The sequence below is a fragment of the Pinus tabuliformis genome, chromosome 9 (assembly GCF_031772625.1).
Source record: "Pinus tabuliformis cultivar Carrire ecotype Pingquan chromosome 9, CPIR1, whole genome shotgun sequence".
Classification (NCBI taxonomy): Eukaryota; Viridiplantae; Streptophyta; class Pinopsida; order Pinales; family Pinaceae; genus Pinus; species Pinus tabuliformis.
Genome location: NC_142307.1, coordinates 1,022,626,579 through 1,022,642,679, shown reverse-complemented (window position 1 = coordinate 1,022,642,679; position 16,101 = coordinate 1,022,626,579). Strand labels below are relative to the sequence as shown.

At 36.2% G+C, this 16,101-nt stretch overlaps 1 protein-coding gene across 1 annotated transcript; it reads right to left on the bottom strand.

Moving 5' to 3' along the window:
* Positions 1 to 14,820: 14,820 nt before the first annotated feature.
* Positions 14,821 to 15,772, bottom strand: LOC149152188 (small ribosomal subunit protein eS24z-like). The gene is made up of 5 exons (XM_089439622.1): positions 15,692 to 15,772; positions 15,545 to 15,586; positions 15,259 to 15,429; positions 14,961 to 15,047; positions 14,821 to 14,856 (listed from the first exon to the last, which is right to left on the bottom strand). Exons 1-5 carry the CDS (start codon positions 15,770 to 15,772, stop codon positions 14,821 to 14,823), a joined length of 417 nt encoding a protein of 138 aa, XP_089295748.1.
* Between the last annotated feature and the right edge of the window lie 329 nt (positions 15,773 to 16,101).

Below are 16,101 nucleotides of genomic sequence, written 5' to 3'. Positions count from 1 at the left end.
ATTTCTCATTGCGATGGTGAACAAACCCTTCCGGTTGTTCCATATATATTTCCTCATCTAAGTCACCATGTAGAAATGCAGTCTTAACATCTAACTGCTGCAACTCCAAATCAAACAAAGCCACTAATGCTAACACAATTCTAATTGAAACAATTTTAACCACTGGTGAAAATATCTCATGAAAGTCTATGCCAGCTTTCTGAGAAAGCCCCTTTGCAACCAGTCTCGCTTTGTACCTGTCTTCCGTATCATTTACACCCCGTTTCACCTTGAACACCCACTTGCATCCCACAGTTTTCCTGCCTTTGGGAAGTTCAACCAGATCCCATGTACCATTCTTACCTAAGGCCATGATTTCTTCCTTCATGGCTGCTTTCCATTTGTCACTATTTGAACTTTCTACAGCTTCCTGATAACACAAAGGTTCATCATCATTAGCGATCAAAGCAACTGAAGTAACATGATAATCATACCTTCTCGGAGGGCGTTTGATCCTTGTAGACCTCCTTAAGAACGTTTCTGGTGCTTCCATAATTGGCTGTCTATCATCTGTAGGAACTTCGTCATGATCGCCATCTGAGACCTGTTCATGACCTCCATCTGAACCCTGTTCATAATCTGATTCTGAAACCTGTTCATGACTAGAATCTGAACTATGGTCGTTATGACTATCATTAGAAATGCTGTCAAACTGAATATGCTGGAAATCAGATACATCATCCTGTTTCAATCTACTATTTACATCTAACTGTACAAGAGAGGATTCATCAAACTTTACATCTCTGTTGATGATGATTTTGCGGGTAGTAGGATCCCACAATCTAAATCCCTTTGTTCCATCACCATACCCAACAAAGACATACCTTTTCGATTTCGGATCTAATTTAGTTCGTTGATGTTTAGGCACTAGAGCATATGCATCACAACCAAACACTCTGAGTTTAGAATAGTCACAAGGGTGTCCTTTCCATACCTCTTGCGGAATCTTGCAGCCTATTGCCGTTGATGGAGATCGGATTATCACATAACAAGCTGTTGCCGTTGCTTCCGTCCACAACTCCTTTTGCAACCCGACGTTACTCAGCATACACCTTGCTCTTTCTAGAAGAGTCTTGTTCATGCGTTCAGCAACTCCATTTTGCTGAGGAGTATAAACCGTGGTCTTATGCATCTCGATCCCTGCATCCTTGCAATAGCTGTCAAACTCCTTGGAAGTAAACTCACCACCATTGTCAGTTCTTAAACACTTTATTGTTCTACCAGTGCTATTTTCTACCAATGCTCTAAACTGCTTGAAAACTGTAAAAACATCAGACTTCTTTTTCAACATGTAGACCCATACTTTCCGAGAAAAGTCATCAATAAATGACACAAAATATGACGAGCCACCATATGACGCTGTAGGGGCTGGACCCCAAACATCTGAATGGATATAATCAAGTATGCCTTTACTAGTATGTTTACCTGTTTTAAACTTTTGTTTACTTTGTTTACCAAACAAACAATGTTTATAGAAATCCAATTTTCCAGATCTTAGATTAGGAAGTAACTTTCGGTCAGCCAAAATTTTTCAATCCTCTTTCACTCATATGCCCCAATCTTTGATGCCATAAGTGAATGGAACTACTGTCATGTTCAGACACAGACACATGATCTGACCCAGTTCTACCTTCTAACTGAAATAGATTTCCTACTTTCTTAGCTTTCATAACTAGTAAGATGCCTTTGTAAATTTTCATTACTCCACCTTGAATTACAGTTTTATATCCATTTGAATCAAGTGCTCTTAATGAAATCAAATTTTTCCTTAAGTCTGGTACATGCCTCACATCAGTTAACATTTTGGTTGTGCCATCAAACATTTGTAGTTGTACACTTCCTATTCCAACAATACTGCAAGTGATATCATTACCCATGTACACGACTCCATCATCAACTGATCTATATGTTTTAAACCAATCTCTATGTATACACATGTGGTTAGATGCCCCGGAATCTAACAACCAATGTTGATCATGTTTTGAAACATTAACAGACAATACCTCATCACTCATACCTGAACCAGATACTGAACCTGTATCTGTGGTGTTGGCTTCCTTCTTTTCTGTCGAAGAGCCTTCTTTAGCAGCCTGCTTTCGCTTCCAGCAATCCTTTTTCAGATGTCCAGCCTTGCCACAATGCCAGCACTTCACCTTTGGCTTCTTTCCTTTGGACTTTGAGCGAGAGTCGCTATGCTTTCCCCCGGAGTGTCTCTCTCGTGAGCGACCTCTGGCCATCATTACCTCTGATGTAGAGGTGTCTGCATTCGACCTCTTCCTCGTCTCCTCAGCCAACAAGGCTCCAACAACATCGTCAAACTCAAGGATTTCTGATGTACTAAAGCTTATGGAAGTAACAAAGTGATCCCAGGATTCAGGCAAAGAACATAATAGAGTTATTGCCTTATCCTCTGAATCAAATTTCACATCTAGACTGTCTAATTGCACCAGTAAGGTATTAAAAATATTCAGGTGATCAGCAATTGAGGTACCTTCTTTCATCCGCAAACCGTAAAGCTGTCGTTTCAGGAGAATCCGATTTGTCAAAGATTTCGTCATATAGAGCTTCTCAAGCTTCGACCACAAGCCTGCGGCGGTTTTCTCTGACACAATGTTGAACAGAACATCATCCGCCAGACATAACCGAATTGCGCTCAGAGCTCTATCGTCCATCTCATCCCATTCATCCTCCGTCATGGAAGGAGGTCTTTTGTTTTTCCCCAACAGTGCTTTCGCCACACCTTGTTGAACCAGCAGATCGTGCATCTTCACCTTCCAGATCTCAAAATTATTCTTGCCATTAAACTTCTCAATTTCAAAACGAGCACTTTGAGTTTTCGCCATTTGATATCAGCAAAAAACACAGTAATCTCCAAAACAAACGTTTAAATACCAGCAATTTAAAAAACAAACTGCTTATGCCTTTGTTTTTACACAACCAAAAAACCTACCTATGCCTTTGTTTTTACAAAAAAATAAATAAAAAAAATTGACTTATTGCTGTGAAAAATTACAGTATATAAACTGAGCACCAAGCTTTTAATCTGAGGTTTGCTTGTATTTTCGAAAAAAAAACTAAGCGTCTTTAAATAATGAAGGCAGTGAACCCCTGCAAATCGCTTTGCTGGAGATAAGACTCAGCGTTTCAGTCCATCTCTAATAACCAGTTGTATCTATTTGGTAAGTGAGAGCGCTACTGTCGCACGATTCCAAACCTTACCATACAGGGAATGGGGCAATTGCTAACGGCCTCCCATAATTTTTTTGCTGTTGTTTGCCAATAAGAAAGAAATGCGTGCACAAAAATTGCAAAATTATGGGCTTCTTTTTCAGTATGTAAACGGAGAAAATTCGTTCTAACGAGTATTAGTATTCAACAGGCTAATAGTCATCGCAAGCTTCATACCCATTCACTCCAACCTGAGTGCTTGCGTTATCTCACTGAATGGATGACACTTGAAAGAGCATTACAAACTGCGTATACACTTGAAAGAGCATATAACTACGCTGTTTTTTTTAGAAATATATTCACGCTGTTTTAAACAACATACCCACGCTGTTTTGATAACATATCAACACCGTTTTTAAAACTATCCACGCCGGTTTCAAAAACGTAAATCTGCACCGTTATAACAAATGCTCACGTAGGTTTTGGTTTTAATTCATACCATTTTCAATACATGCTGTTCTTTGCATCGGAATGGTTTGAAGAGCGCCCACCGAATCCAACGCTGATCAAGTGCTACCGAATCACTTTACACAACGCACCTCCAATCACAACGCACAACAACGTATACGCAACAGCAAACATCCACGATCACGCCAATCCACCTCCAGAACGCAAGTCTCAACACCTCCAACTGTTAGAATTTCTACAAATTCATTAATGATTCTGCATGCGGAATAAACTCAAAGAATCATTAAACCTTATTTCCCAGGGATACGAGTTACCTCCAGCCATCGGTGATGTATTGATGCAGGCCACAGTCCACAAGCTTCTCCTTCAGCACTCCAGCTTCTGTCCAAGCAAAAGAACACAAAATTATGAAGGCACTTCCGAGCTCTGCTATCTCAACTAGATGGTGTAGAACTGAAGGGGGTTTGAGATAGGAGATTGGGGACCAAACAGATGAACATATAGCTAAGCTTCCATCAAGCTTCTAAATGCTATGTGTTAGAAAAACCACAAATCAAGGTAGAGATCATATCAAAGTAATGGACCACTTTAGTAGCTCCCAATTATAAATTTAGTAATTGCAGTTGATTTTCTTAACTTAAGGAAACTACTGCAGTTGGTTTCCATAAGTTAAGAAAAGCTGCAACTCCATAAATCAAGGTAGCTTTTGTGTAAAATCAATGGAGCTTAACATTCTCCCACTTGGTCCATACTTCCAAACTTAATGTCTCAACTTAAAAACCATTGATACTCTGTATTAAGTAATAGATACATGAATCATGGCGATAAGTCCTCTAATGACGAGTATTACCTTCCATGTATTACTAAGCATTTATTCTTATTATAATTTATGTGGCAACAATTTCTTAATGAATAAACCCTATGTTTATTCTTGGTCATTCTTAAATGAATTTTCTCAAATCAACTTAAGGTGCACATAATATGAGAAAAAACATCACAATAATTAAGAATTTCATTAACATTGTCCATACAATGAAAAAACTGCATAATGGAACCAAGTCCCATATTCAATACATGATCCTTGAAATTAACTGTGGCATGCCCTTAATCAAAGGATCATTGATCATTAACTCAGCGCTGACGTGCTCAATGACCACTTTATTTTCTTTAACACGTTCCCTTATAGCTAAAAACTTAATGTCGATGTGTTTATTTCGACTCCCACTTTTTTAGCCATAAAACCAACAGCTGAATTATCACAATATATTCTCAATGGCTTAGATATAGAATCCATAATTCTAAGCCCAGAAATGAAATTATTAAGCCATACACCATGTAAAGCAGCCTCAAACAGGATATACATAAGCATGTAGTCTTTGGTCCCATGAAGGTACCTCATTACTTTCTTTGCAGCTCTCCAGTGGTCTAAACCTGGATCATTCTGACATCGTCCCAACATTCCCAATGGGAGCTACACTTGGTGAACAATCCTTCATCCTGAATCTCTCTAAAATTTTATTAATATAGGTTCCCTGTGACAGACCAAAGTTACCTCGAAATCCGTCTCTATGGATCTTAATGCCAATGACATAAGATGCCTCACCCATATCCTTCATATCAAAACTTTTAGAGAGGAATTGTCTCACCTCATGTAGCAAACCCTTATCATTGGTTGCTAGCAAAAGGTCATCCACATATAAAACAAGAAAACAAATTTTACTCCCACTAACCTTCAGGTATATACATTGATCCATAATGTTTTCTACAAAACCAAAAGAAGAAATTACACTATGGAATTTCAAATACCAATGGCGGGATGCTTGTTTTAAACCATACAATGACTTCTTGAGCTTGCAAACCAATTGCTCACCATGACTAGAGGGGAATCAATAAAGATGTGTTATTCATGAAGAAGTGTTATCAATCATTAATGAAGAAGTGTTATTAATCATCATCTTTTAGTGCCAGTGTGAACATGCATTGAATCATATGTGAACATGCATTGAATCATATGTGACATTGTTTTGTAATTAATGCAGTAAAGACCATTAGACAAAATACCATTCCCAACATAATCAGATTTATAGAATGGACTGAAAGATTTTTCTGAAAAGTTTAAGGAATATCCAAAAGGTACAAGCCTTGAAACTGAGATCAAGTTTCTAGAAAACTTGGAACATAAAAGGTCTTTTCTAACTCCAAAACAAAACCACTACTTAAAGCTAAATAACATGTTCCTATAGCTTCCACATGCGAGCCCATCTTGTTTCCTGATAAGATGCTTTGCTCACTTCCCACTGGCTTCCTTAGGTTCTGCAAACCCTGCAAGGAATTCGAAATGTGAATTGTTGATCCAGAATCAATCCACCATGTGTTAATATTAACGTTAACCATATTAGATTCATAACAAACAAACGAGATTAAATTACCTTTGTCTGCAAGCCATTTCTGATATTTGGGGCATTCCTTCTTTATGTGTCCCTTCTTCTTACAGAAAAAACACTTGGAAACCTTCTTGATATCAGCTTGGGGAAGTGCTTTACCTTTCCCTTTCCGATTGGCTTGAGATTTGCCCTTTCCACGCGTTGCCAACATTGCACTCTCTCTCAGTTCCATCACCAGTCTCTCTTCCTCTTGAACACACATGGTCATGAGTTCATTAATTGACCATTTATCCTTATGTGTGTTGTATGAGATTTTGAAAGGTCCATATTGGTGCGGAAGGGTGTTCAGGATGTAGTGCACTAGGAAGGACTCCGATATTTCAACCTCGAGTTTCTTCAATTGAGCCACAGTGTCCCTTATCTGCATGATGTGCTCGCGCACACCTTTCACACTGGTGAGCCTTAGGGATGAGAATTTCATGATTAGGGTGCTTGCCAGTGCCTTGTCTGAAGAGACGAATTGTTCATCAATGGCCTTCAACAAGTCTCAGACCTTATCATGCTGATCAACGGAACCTCGAATACCAGCTGAAATTTTAGTCTTAATGAACATCATGCTTAGACGATTGGATCGCTCCCATCGTTCATAAAGCACGACATCCGCTGCAGTGCTGGTATTAGTGAGTGCCGATGGTTCATCTTTCCTGATAGCATAATCTATGTCCATCCACCCTAAATGAAGGAGAATCCTCTCCTTCCAAATCTTGTAGTTATCTCCCTTAAGTTCAGGAATGTCACAACGAATTTCAGAGAAATTTGCAGGTTGTACTGCTGCATCAAAAAGATCACATGCTTATGTTAAAATTGAGGCTTAATAACTTTCATGTTTTACCAATGTAAATCATGCAAAAAGGATCGAATCAAATGACATGAAAATTGCCTGTGGGCTAAATTTTCAATTCAAACAGACTCAATAAAACTTTATGAACTTTCATGTTTTACCAATGTAAAACATGCTAAAAAGAATTGAATCAAATGACATGAAAATTGCCTGTGGGTTGAATTTTCAATTCAAACAGATTCAATAAAATTTATGAACTTTCATGTTTTAGCAATGCAAAACATGCTAAAAAGAATTGAATCAAATGACATGAAAATTGTCTGTGGGCTAAATTTTCAATTCAAACAGATTCAATAAACTTTATGAACTTTCATGTTTTACCAATGCAAAACATGCTAAAAAGAATTGAATCAAATGACATGAAAATTGCCTGTGGGCTAAATTTTCAATTCAAACAGATTTTCAATAAAACTTTATGATAAAACTTATTAATTCATAACTCCTGTGGGTAGGTTATGAAATTTTATCCTAATTAATCACATAAATATAATAAAAATTCATGTGGGATAATATTTATTATATTCAGTGTAATTAATTACAATTTAATGTCTAAATAATCTTTATGTGATCTTGCCAATCAATATATAATTTTATTTAATTAAAGATGCTGTGACTACTCTCTAATTAATTAAAATTACATGGATCACTAGACATTAATTTTGTTTTATAAATAAAACTTAACCAGAGAGAAAAATAATGTTTACTGAAAGGAGTAAGTCAAAATGACATTTTAATAAACTCCATATAACTGTAATAATTCTCCAGCAAATTCAAAAGCAGGTTAAAGCAGTCAGTATTACCAAAATGACTACAAATTGATTGTTCAATTTATAAACTTAACCCGGAGATTGACTCACAAAATTAATTTTCAACAATGCTAAATCTGAACTTCATGCGAACTGAATGCCCAAATGAGAAATAAACCATTTCTTATTTCTCTTTAATTACAAATGTTCATAAATGTAAGTTCAATGTAATGTAATCAATTTACTTTGCATTTTGCATTGTTGATTTTATATAGTTTATCCAAATTAACTATATAAATAAAAATAACATATACCATAACAAACTTTAACATACATATAAACCGTTATGGTATATAATCAAAGGGTAATACCATGTGTTATAAACAAAATCCAACGTTAAACAAATACGTGGCATGGTATAACCTCCACCCAAAATTATCAAATAACATAAAATGATCCTAAAAAATGCAATAATTTATTAAGAATTGGAATTATAGCAAATGATTTTGGACGGCAACATCAATATCAACACATGGATGAAAGAGCGGAGCAGTATATAACCCAATAGTTTACTCTCGTCCAGTGGTTCTCAACATATTTTGACCGGGTTTTTCTTTAACATCTCACAAATTGAGTGTGTCAACATAGGTTGGTCTAGGCTCTACTTCACTATCCAGGTCTCAGTGGCATTGCTGGTAAGACCAATTAGAAATATCAAAGCCAATGTTCCCCGTGTCAAGCAATCATGTTAACTTTGGAACTTGGAATCAAAGGCAAATAATTCCCCACGTAGATTACCCATCAAACCGAGATTAGCGGTCCTTTCGGCAATCCATTAACACGGGTATCTAGATCAAATGATCCTACATATAATAGCGGTATAAACTTCTTTCATATATTCTTTATACTCCACATTCTATGTTAATTGTTTCGGTACAAATAATCCCGCATATAGATTAGCGGTCCAAGGTATGCTAGCAGAGTTATGTTAACTGGGAAACTCGATCATTTACCTTAAGACCCTGGGTATTAATGTAATACCAAAAAATTAATAAGCCAAGCTATACCCATGTATAGCTCATACAAGAAATTACCATAAAGGGACTTCTGTAGGCTAGACCATAATTCCTTATTGTATTAGGCAACAAAACAATAATGGATTATTTGTAAACTCTCCTTCAAGTATTCTGCTAATCACATTGCAGTTTTCAATATTTAATAAAACCAAGTTCCATAAATCGAATCAAGCAAGAAATCACCCTCAAATTTTCTATTTGTTATCAATTTATTTATTTTTAAACTTTAAATTGCTTTATATCAAAAAAAAAAATTCAAAACCCTCGAGCACATTTCAATCACCACAATTCATGTTGAAAGTTTGAGGATTCGAATGAAAGCTAGCCCAACATGGAGACGACCATGTGATATTGGCTGGAAACCAATAGAAGCGGAGATAAATCTAGATTACTAACCAAATCGGTGGCAGGAACGAGAAACTGCAGTAAGGCGAGCAAGATCCATAGGCTCATCTAGGTAATTGAATATTCGGCCTGCCAAGCCCGAGTCCAGACGGTCTAACAGACTTGGGGTATCTTCTTCCGTGGATGAAGCAGAATTCTCTACAATCTCCATGACCACGAACAAACAGACTCGGAAAACAACCCTTATAACCCCATGGACAATAACGATACGAAAGCCACCAATAAATTCCGACATTGATTATCCAGAAAGGGGACAAAATCAAAATTATATGAAAAACCCATCCATATAATACACTAATGGCCGCCGCCAATAAAATCGAGAAAATGAAAATATAGCAAGCCCTGTCGAAATTTCGATCTAGAAACGAAATTACGAATCGAAAAATGTGAAGCAAAACAGGGTACTCTTGAAGCCATTATTTATAAGTAAATCTCACACCAAGACAGAGGTAAAACTATGCTTCGATACCAAATGTTAGAATTTCTACAAATTCACTAATGATTCTGCATGCGGAATAAACTCAAAGAATCATTAAACCTTATTGCCCAGGGATACGAGTTACCTCCAGCCATCGGTGATGTATTGATGCAGGCCACAGTCCACAAGCTTCTCCTTCAGCACTCCAGCTTTTGTCCAAGCAAAAAAACACAAAATTCTCCGAGCTCTGCTATCTCAGCTAGATGGTGTATCACTGAAGGGGGTTTGAGATAGGAGCTTGGGGACCAAACATATGAACATATAGCTAAGCTTCCATCAAGCTTCTAAATGCTATGTGTTAGAAAAACCACAAATCAAGGTAGAGATCAGATCAAAGTAATGGACCACTTTAGTAGCTCCCAATTATAAATTTAGTAATTGCAGTTGATTTTCTTAACTTAAGGAAACTACTGCAGTTGGTTTTCATAAGTTAAGAAAAGCTGCAACTCCATAAATCAAGGTAGCTTTTGTGTAAAATCAATGGAGCTTAACACCAAAATGTTCTGATACCAATTGTTGGAATCCAGAGGCACAACAAATGAAATAAACACACACAGCAGAACAATCAAGCACATAAGAGACAGTTTTTAACGTGGTTCACCCAACCAATCTGGGCTACGTCCACCAAATATAGGCATCAGGAATTTATTAATCAAATTGGAGATTACATAATGAAAACCTCATAAAACTCTCACACTCTTAGCAAACCATCCGAATGGTGACCTGTTATATAGCATAGAGAATCTAACCGCCTCATTAATTCCCTCACATCAAAAATAGGAGGCATTAACTCCCTCCCAACAAACTGGAGCTAATCTAGGAACTGAATTCCTATTGTTGTCACCTTCAGAGATTTTTGCCTATTTCATCCCAAACAGAAAATATCAACAAAAAGAAGAGGACTGAATCTCTTTTAATATCTAGCATAAGGATGAATGAACAAAGAACATATCAATCCTTCCATTTCTCCAAGTCAGGCATAAAGGGGAAGGAAAAATGTCCCGTAAAAGTTTCTGACAAAAGATATCTTTTTGTAATCTGCTAATGGATCCATCTTGGCCTTATGACCCCAACATTACTCTGCATCCGAAGTAAAATTTAGATCTCCAACTACTATGATCAGCGTGCATGCTAAGGATTCCTGTAGAATCGACCTTCTCCCAAAATGATTTTCGGTTGCAGTAGGGAGCATAAATGTTAAGGTCCAAGGATACAAATTCTGTGTACAAATACCCTGCAGCAGAAGCCAGACAAGAAAATACCATCGCATGTCCTATAAGCTTTAAAGGTAAAAAATTTGGGGCTCCACATAGCAACAAACCATCCAGACGAACCGAAGGTGTTGGTAGCACTGACCTCCCATGTTGGGCATAGAGTAAAATGTCCTGAGCCTTTGTCTTCTCCGTCATTGTTTCCGTCTTCTCCATCATTGCTTCTTGCAAGAGAACATTATTTGGATTTTTTGTTCGAATGCTGTCAATCAGAGATCTTTTAGTTTGGGACGATCCTATCCCTCTGATGTTTAATGACATGATTTTCATTTTGAGAACATGGAATTGGGAAACGGTGCTCTAAGATGCTGAGATTGTAAGTCCTCTAAGATTTTGACCGATCCATTGGTTGGGCCAGGATCAAATGAGGGGAACAATGTATCCCCCATTGTCTCTGAGAAGCGTGAATTCAAGTCAGCTTCAACACCTCCACATAATGAATTTTTCTTATATTTTGTTTCTTTTCTTTTCCTCTTTTGTGTATTAGGTCTATCGGCTTCTCTTCCTGCAGAGCTAGTCCCAGTGTGAAAAAACTCCTCTTGATTGTCACTGGTTCAAGCCCCAATGACGAGTTATCTGCTAAAGCCTCCAAGTCCTCATCTACCAGTGTGGGGGAGTGGTCGGTCAACTTAAAATGTTGATGACAGATTAGAGATAATAAAGAGCTTTCTGGGGTCTTGCGACTAGATGAATCCTTTGTTTTGTTCTCCCGTTCAGAAGGTGTGATTTTAGAATTAGGAATCATGATCTCAAAGTCCCCAAAACCGTCTTCTCTTGTAATCGAAAGCGTCTCATTGACAACTGTGGAGTCGATCCGAGCTTGTTTTTTTTGAAAGAGCCAAATCCATTCCTGTCTTCACGAGAATTATAACATATTGGGTTTGCTCCTGCTTGGAATTGAGCCTGTCTTGGCAGTCGATTTTCGATTATAGACAGTCTATCTGCTCAATACCTCCCACCACTGAGGCGGGGCATTTCGCAAGCAAATGTCCAATATTATGACAACCAAGGCATCGATAAGGGACCCCAGTAATCAATTTGCTGTATGATGCAAAAGTTGCCCCAACATATGTCAAAGGAAGCTAGGAGACCACTTGAGAGGTCAACTTCAACCAAAAACCAGGTCACCGTTTTTTCCAACAAGCCCATACACCTTTCATCAATGTAATAGAATTTCCTAATCTTACTAGCAATTTCCTTGATTGATTGCCTCCTTCGTCCATAATTCTATGGGAAGACTGAGAAATTTGGTCCATATGATTTTCTCTTTGGGCACTCGAAAACAAGGTCAAGGAACCCTTGACCTTTCACCAGGCATAACTAAAATCCTGGCATCTTTCTCTTTTGGAAAGTGAAATCCAAAACATCCGTTCACCATGACACTAACTTTGGGCTTATAACCAAGCAGGGAGGACCAATTCTTGTGAACCTAGAACCTAGTATTTATTTTGAGTTCCATTCATCCTCAAGAATTCCTATTCTTGTGAACCTAAAACTTAGTATTTATTTTGAGTTCCATTCATCCTCAAGAATTCCTAACGACCCACTAACATTCATTTTCTCAATCTAACAACATTTTCCTAGTAAAGATTGACTCCCGTAATGATTTTTTTTAACTTTATCTATTACTTTGATCAACTTTTTACTCTTGCTTTTGGAATTTCAATTCTGAGTGTAATTCATAGGTGGGATTTCTCCTGTAAATGCAACACCCAACCCTTTTGATGAGCCCACCTGTCCCGACCCAATAACTTCCTTCACTTTGTTGCATCAATGCTTAACTTTATCTATTACTTTGATCAACTTTTTACTCTTGCTTTTGGAATTTCAATTTTGAGTCTAATTCATAGGTGGGATTTCTCCTGTAAATGCAACACCCAACCCTTTTGATGAGCCCACCTGTCCCGACCCAATAACTTCCTTCACTTTGTTGCATCCATGCATAGCTACCACCTCATTTTCTATTTCCATGATGACTTTAATGAGCTCATCCAAACCCAATAACTTCCTTCACTTTGTTGCATCCATGCATAGCTACCACCTCATTTTCTATTTCCATGATGACTTTAATGAGCTCATCCAAGTCGGTGATGTGCTCAATTAGATTTGTTTGTTCAAATTTAATTGGTGGGGAAATATTCAAATTTAATTGGTGGATATGCTAGTACATTACACAAAGTCCAAGACCAGTGAAATTTTCTGTTTTTGTGTTCCACTCCCTCAACAATGGAATTTTCTGTTTTTGTGTTCCACTCCCTCAACAGTGGAATTTTCTGTTTTTTTGTTCCACTCCCACAACAACCATTAGGACTCAGTTAGCAGAAATAAATACAATGCTTTAAATTTAGACAATAAGCAAGCAACATTTTTCCATAAATCTTCAAGCACTCTTTCAATAAGCAATCAATTTTTTTCAATAAATCTTCAAGCACTCTTTCAAGCAATCCAATCATCTATAAAATCAATATTTAAAAATTCTAGAAACATATCCACATCAATAAATTTTATAAAATTAATGTCTAAAACTTTCAAAGACATATTCAGATAACAATGTGATGTAATGTGACAAGATATCATAACAATGTGATGTAATGTGACAAGATATCATTTTACATAAAAATAGACTGTGACTTCCTTTATATTTATATTTATTATATAATTGATGAAGACATGGTGTTTTGTTAAGGTTATTTATTATATAGTTGAAATTTATGATTAATAAAAATACTCCATACATTTACTCATTCAGCAAAAAACAGATGATGACATGGTGATCTATTAAATATCAATAGTTTGAAATTATTATATAATTGATGATGACATGGTGTTTTTGGTTAAGGCTATTTATTATATAATTGAAATTTATGATTAATAAAAATACTCCATACATTTAATCATTCAACAAAAAACAGATGATGACATGGTGATCTATTAAATGTCATTGGTTTGAAACATACTATTATATAATTGAAATTTATGATTGATAAAAATACTCCATATATTTATCCATTAGACACAACTAACTAACTCTATACATAAATTTCAATATATTAAAATAATCTTTACAAAATTGACTATACAATAAAATTTAAAAATATTTTTAAACACTCTCTTTTAAACAACTCTAATTATTTAAATTTTTTATAAAATCAATATTAAAAAAAAAAAAAAAAACTTAATATTCATATTATAATAAAATAATATGATAACTAGAATGGAAATTGATAATTAACCTTCCTAAACTCTTTAATTAACCAAATATTTTCCAAATCATAAAAAAGCCATACCCGCTGTCTTTTTGAAGTTTGCTATATTTTGCAATGTCTTTACAAGTTGATATAGACTTTATAATCTTTTGATAGTAGCACTTAGCTATCTCCATACAAATTATTTCTCAATTGGAGAAACAAATCACTAAGTGAATGTGCTTTATGTTTTTTGGATATAGATATTTGTTATTCTAATATTGATGGATAGACACTACGATAATCGTATGATCAACATAAAGGTACTGGCTTTGTAGCCTTTAAATATATTACTAGTGGTTTTTTTCTTCTGAAAAAACAGTAATTTCACATTAAAAAAAACAGAATGGTAGACTAAAATCAATTAAAAAAATAGAAAAACGAAAACATAAAGTGATGCTGCGACGTGACGTGGAATTTAAAAGCATATATCATTAAGGTATGATATTTTTCCCAAGTCCAACTCTTCTAACACAATACGGAGAGGCAACATCAAATAGGAGTCATTCCATGCAAGAAATGCTACATTACAGTACAGAGCAAGGTGACCCTGACGTGGAAGACGAGACCCAAAAAACACACACGAACATACGTTCTCCGAAATTTTTCTAAGTTGAAATGTCATCACTTCACTTCACTTCACTTCTTCTTCTTCTGTGCTTCTCCAGCCTTCAACTGCATAAATACAACGATCCATTAATTAACCATAAGTAGGTGAAGGTAAATCATGATATAATACCAGGGGAGGGGAGGGGAGTGTAAGAGAGCAGTTCATTCACCTTCTTAACTCCACGTAGCTTTTTGCCTCTGTTCTTCCTTTCCTTCACTTGCTTCCTCGATTTTTGTTCCCTCGTAGCAACCCCATTCTATGAATTGCATTTGCATCCATTCATCATCAATTGCAACCAATTAATGATCAATCCGCGACCAAGATTAATATAGTATACAGTAACGAGGTTAAATAATTGATTTTACTTTTTAAAATCAAATTCAACAATACATTTTATTCTTATTCATCAAATCCCAAATTTTTCTTTACAAAATTTCCCCAATTAAACCAACCATACCAAACCTTACCTGGATCAGTCTATATTTTGGTTCAATTTTTTTTGCAGCTTCCAAGTTATCATAGATGAGACCAAACCCTGAAGATTTCCCACCTCCGAAATGTACACGAAAGCCGAAGACCACCACTGTCTGAAGATCGCGGACATTGTATAACCTTGCCAGCTTCTCCTTCAGTTCAGCCTTCGTAACATATTAATTACATCATTCAGTACAGAAAAGAAAATAGAATAGAGAAAATGGGCAAGTGCATTTTATGGCCTCATCTTCTCCATTAAAAACACCCAAGAAATAATACCTTCGAAACAGCTGGTCGTCCAGCGTGGAGAACATCAATCACCTTCATGCATAAAACGAAGAGAGGATTAACTTAAGAAATCCAGAACAGATTAAGTGAGCAACAATATGACCATGAAAACAGAGATCTGTTAACTGTGAGGCTTACAAATTGCTTTCTACTCAGAAGTCTGTTTGTAATGAACTTCTTGGTGCGAATAGTAATCGCTTTTGCCTCTGTAGACGCCATTGATGTTCGATCACTTAGTTTCCGCTGCAGGCAGAAGCCGAATGTAGTACAATAACTACAACTGAAAAACAGTTATGTTAACGAAGTAACGACCTTGGTTAATGCACTGTCCATTACTTTTTTATTGCAGTCTCGTTTGCTATATTCTGTGTAAATTTAGTTTATTTATATTTGGGATATTATTAACAAAAAAAACAAATTTTTAAAAGTAAGTTCAGATGAAAGTTATCATACGTTCAGATTTTGGATTATAATTTAATATTGTTTTTTACGTTCAGATTTTGGATTATAATTTAATATTGTTTTTTATTTGAGTAGGAGTGGAAGCC

Coding starts and splice junctions, on each gene's coding strand:
- LOC149152188 (XM_089439622.1), bottom strand. CDS start 15,772: ATGGCGTCTACAGAGGCAAAAGCGATTACTATTCGCACCAAGAAGTTC. Junction 15,587..15,691: donor TTCTGAGTAGAAAGCAATTT/GTAAGCCTCACA, acceptor TTATGCATGAAG/GTGATTGATGTTCTCCACGC. Junction 15,430..15,544: donor GACGACCAGCTGTTTCGAAG/GTATTATTTCTT, acceptor TATGTTACGAAG/GCTGAACTGAAGGAGAAGCT.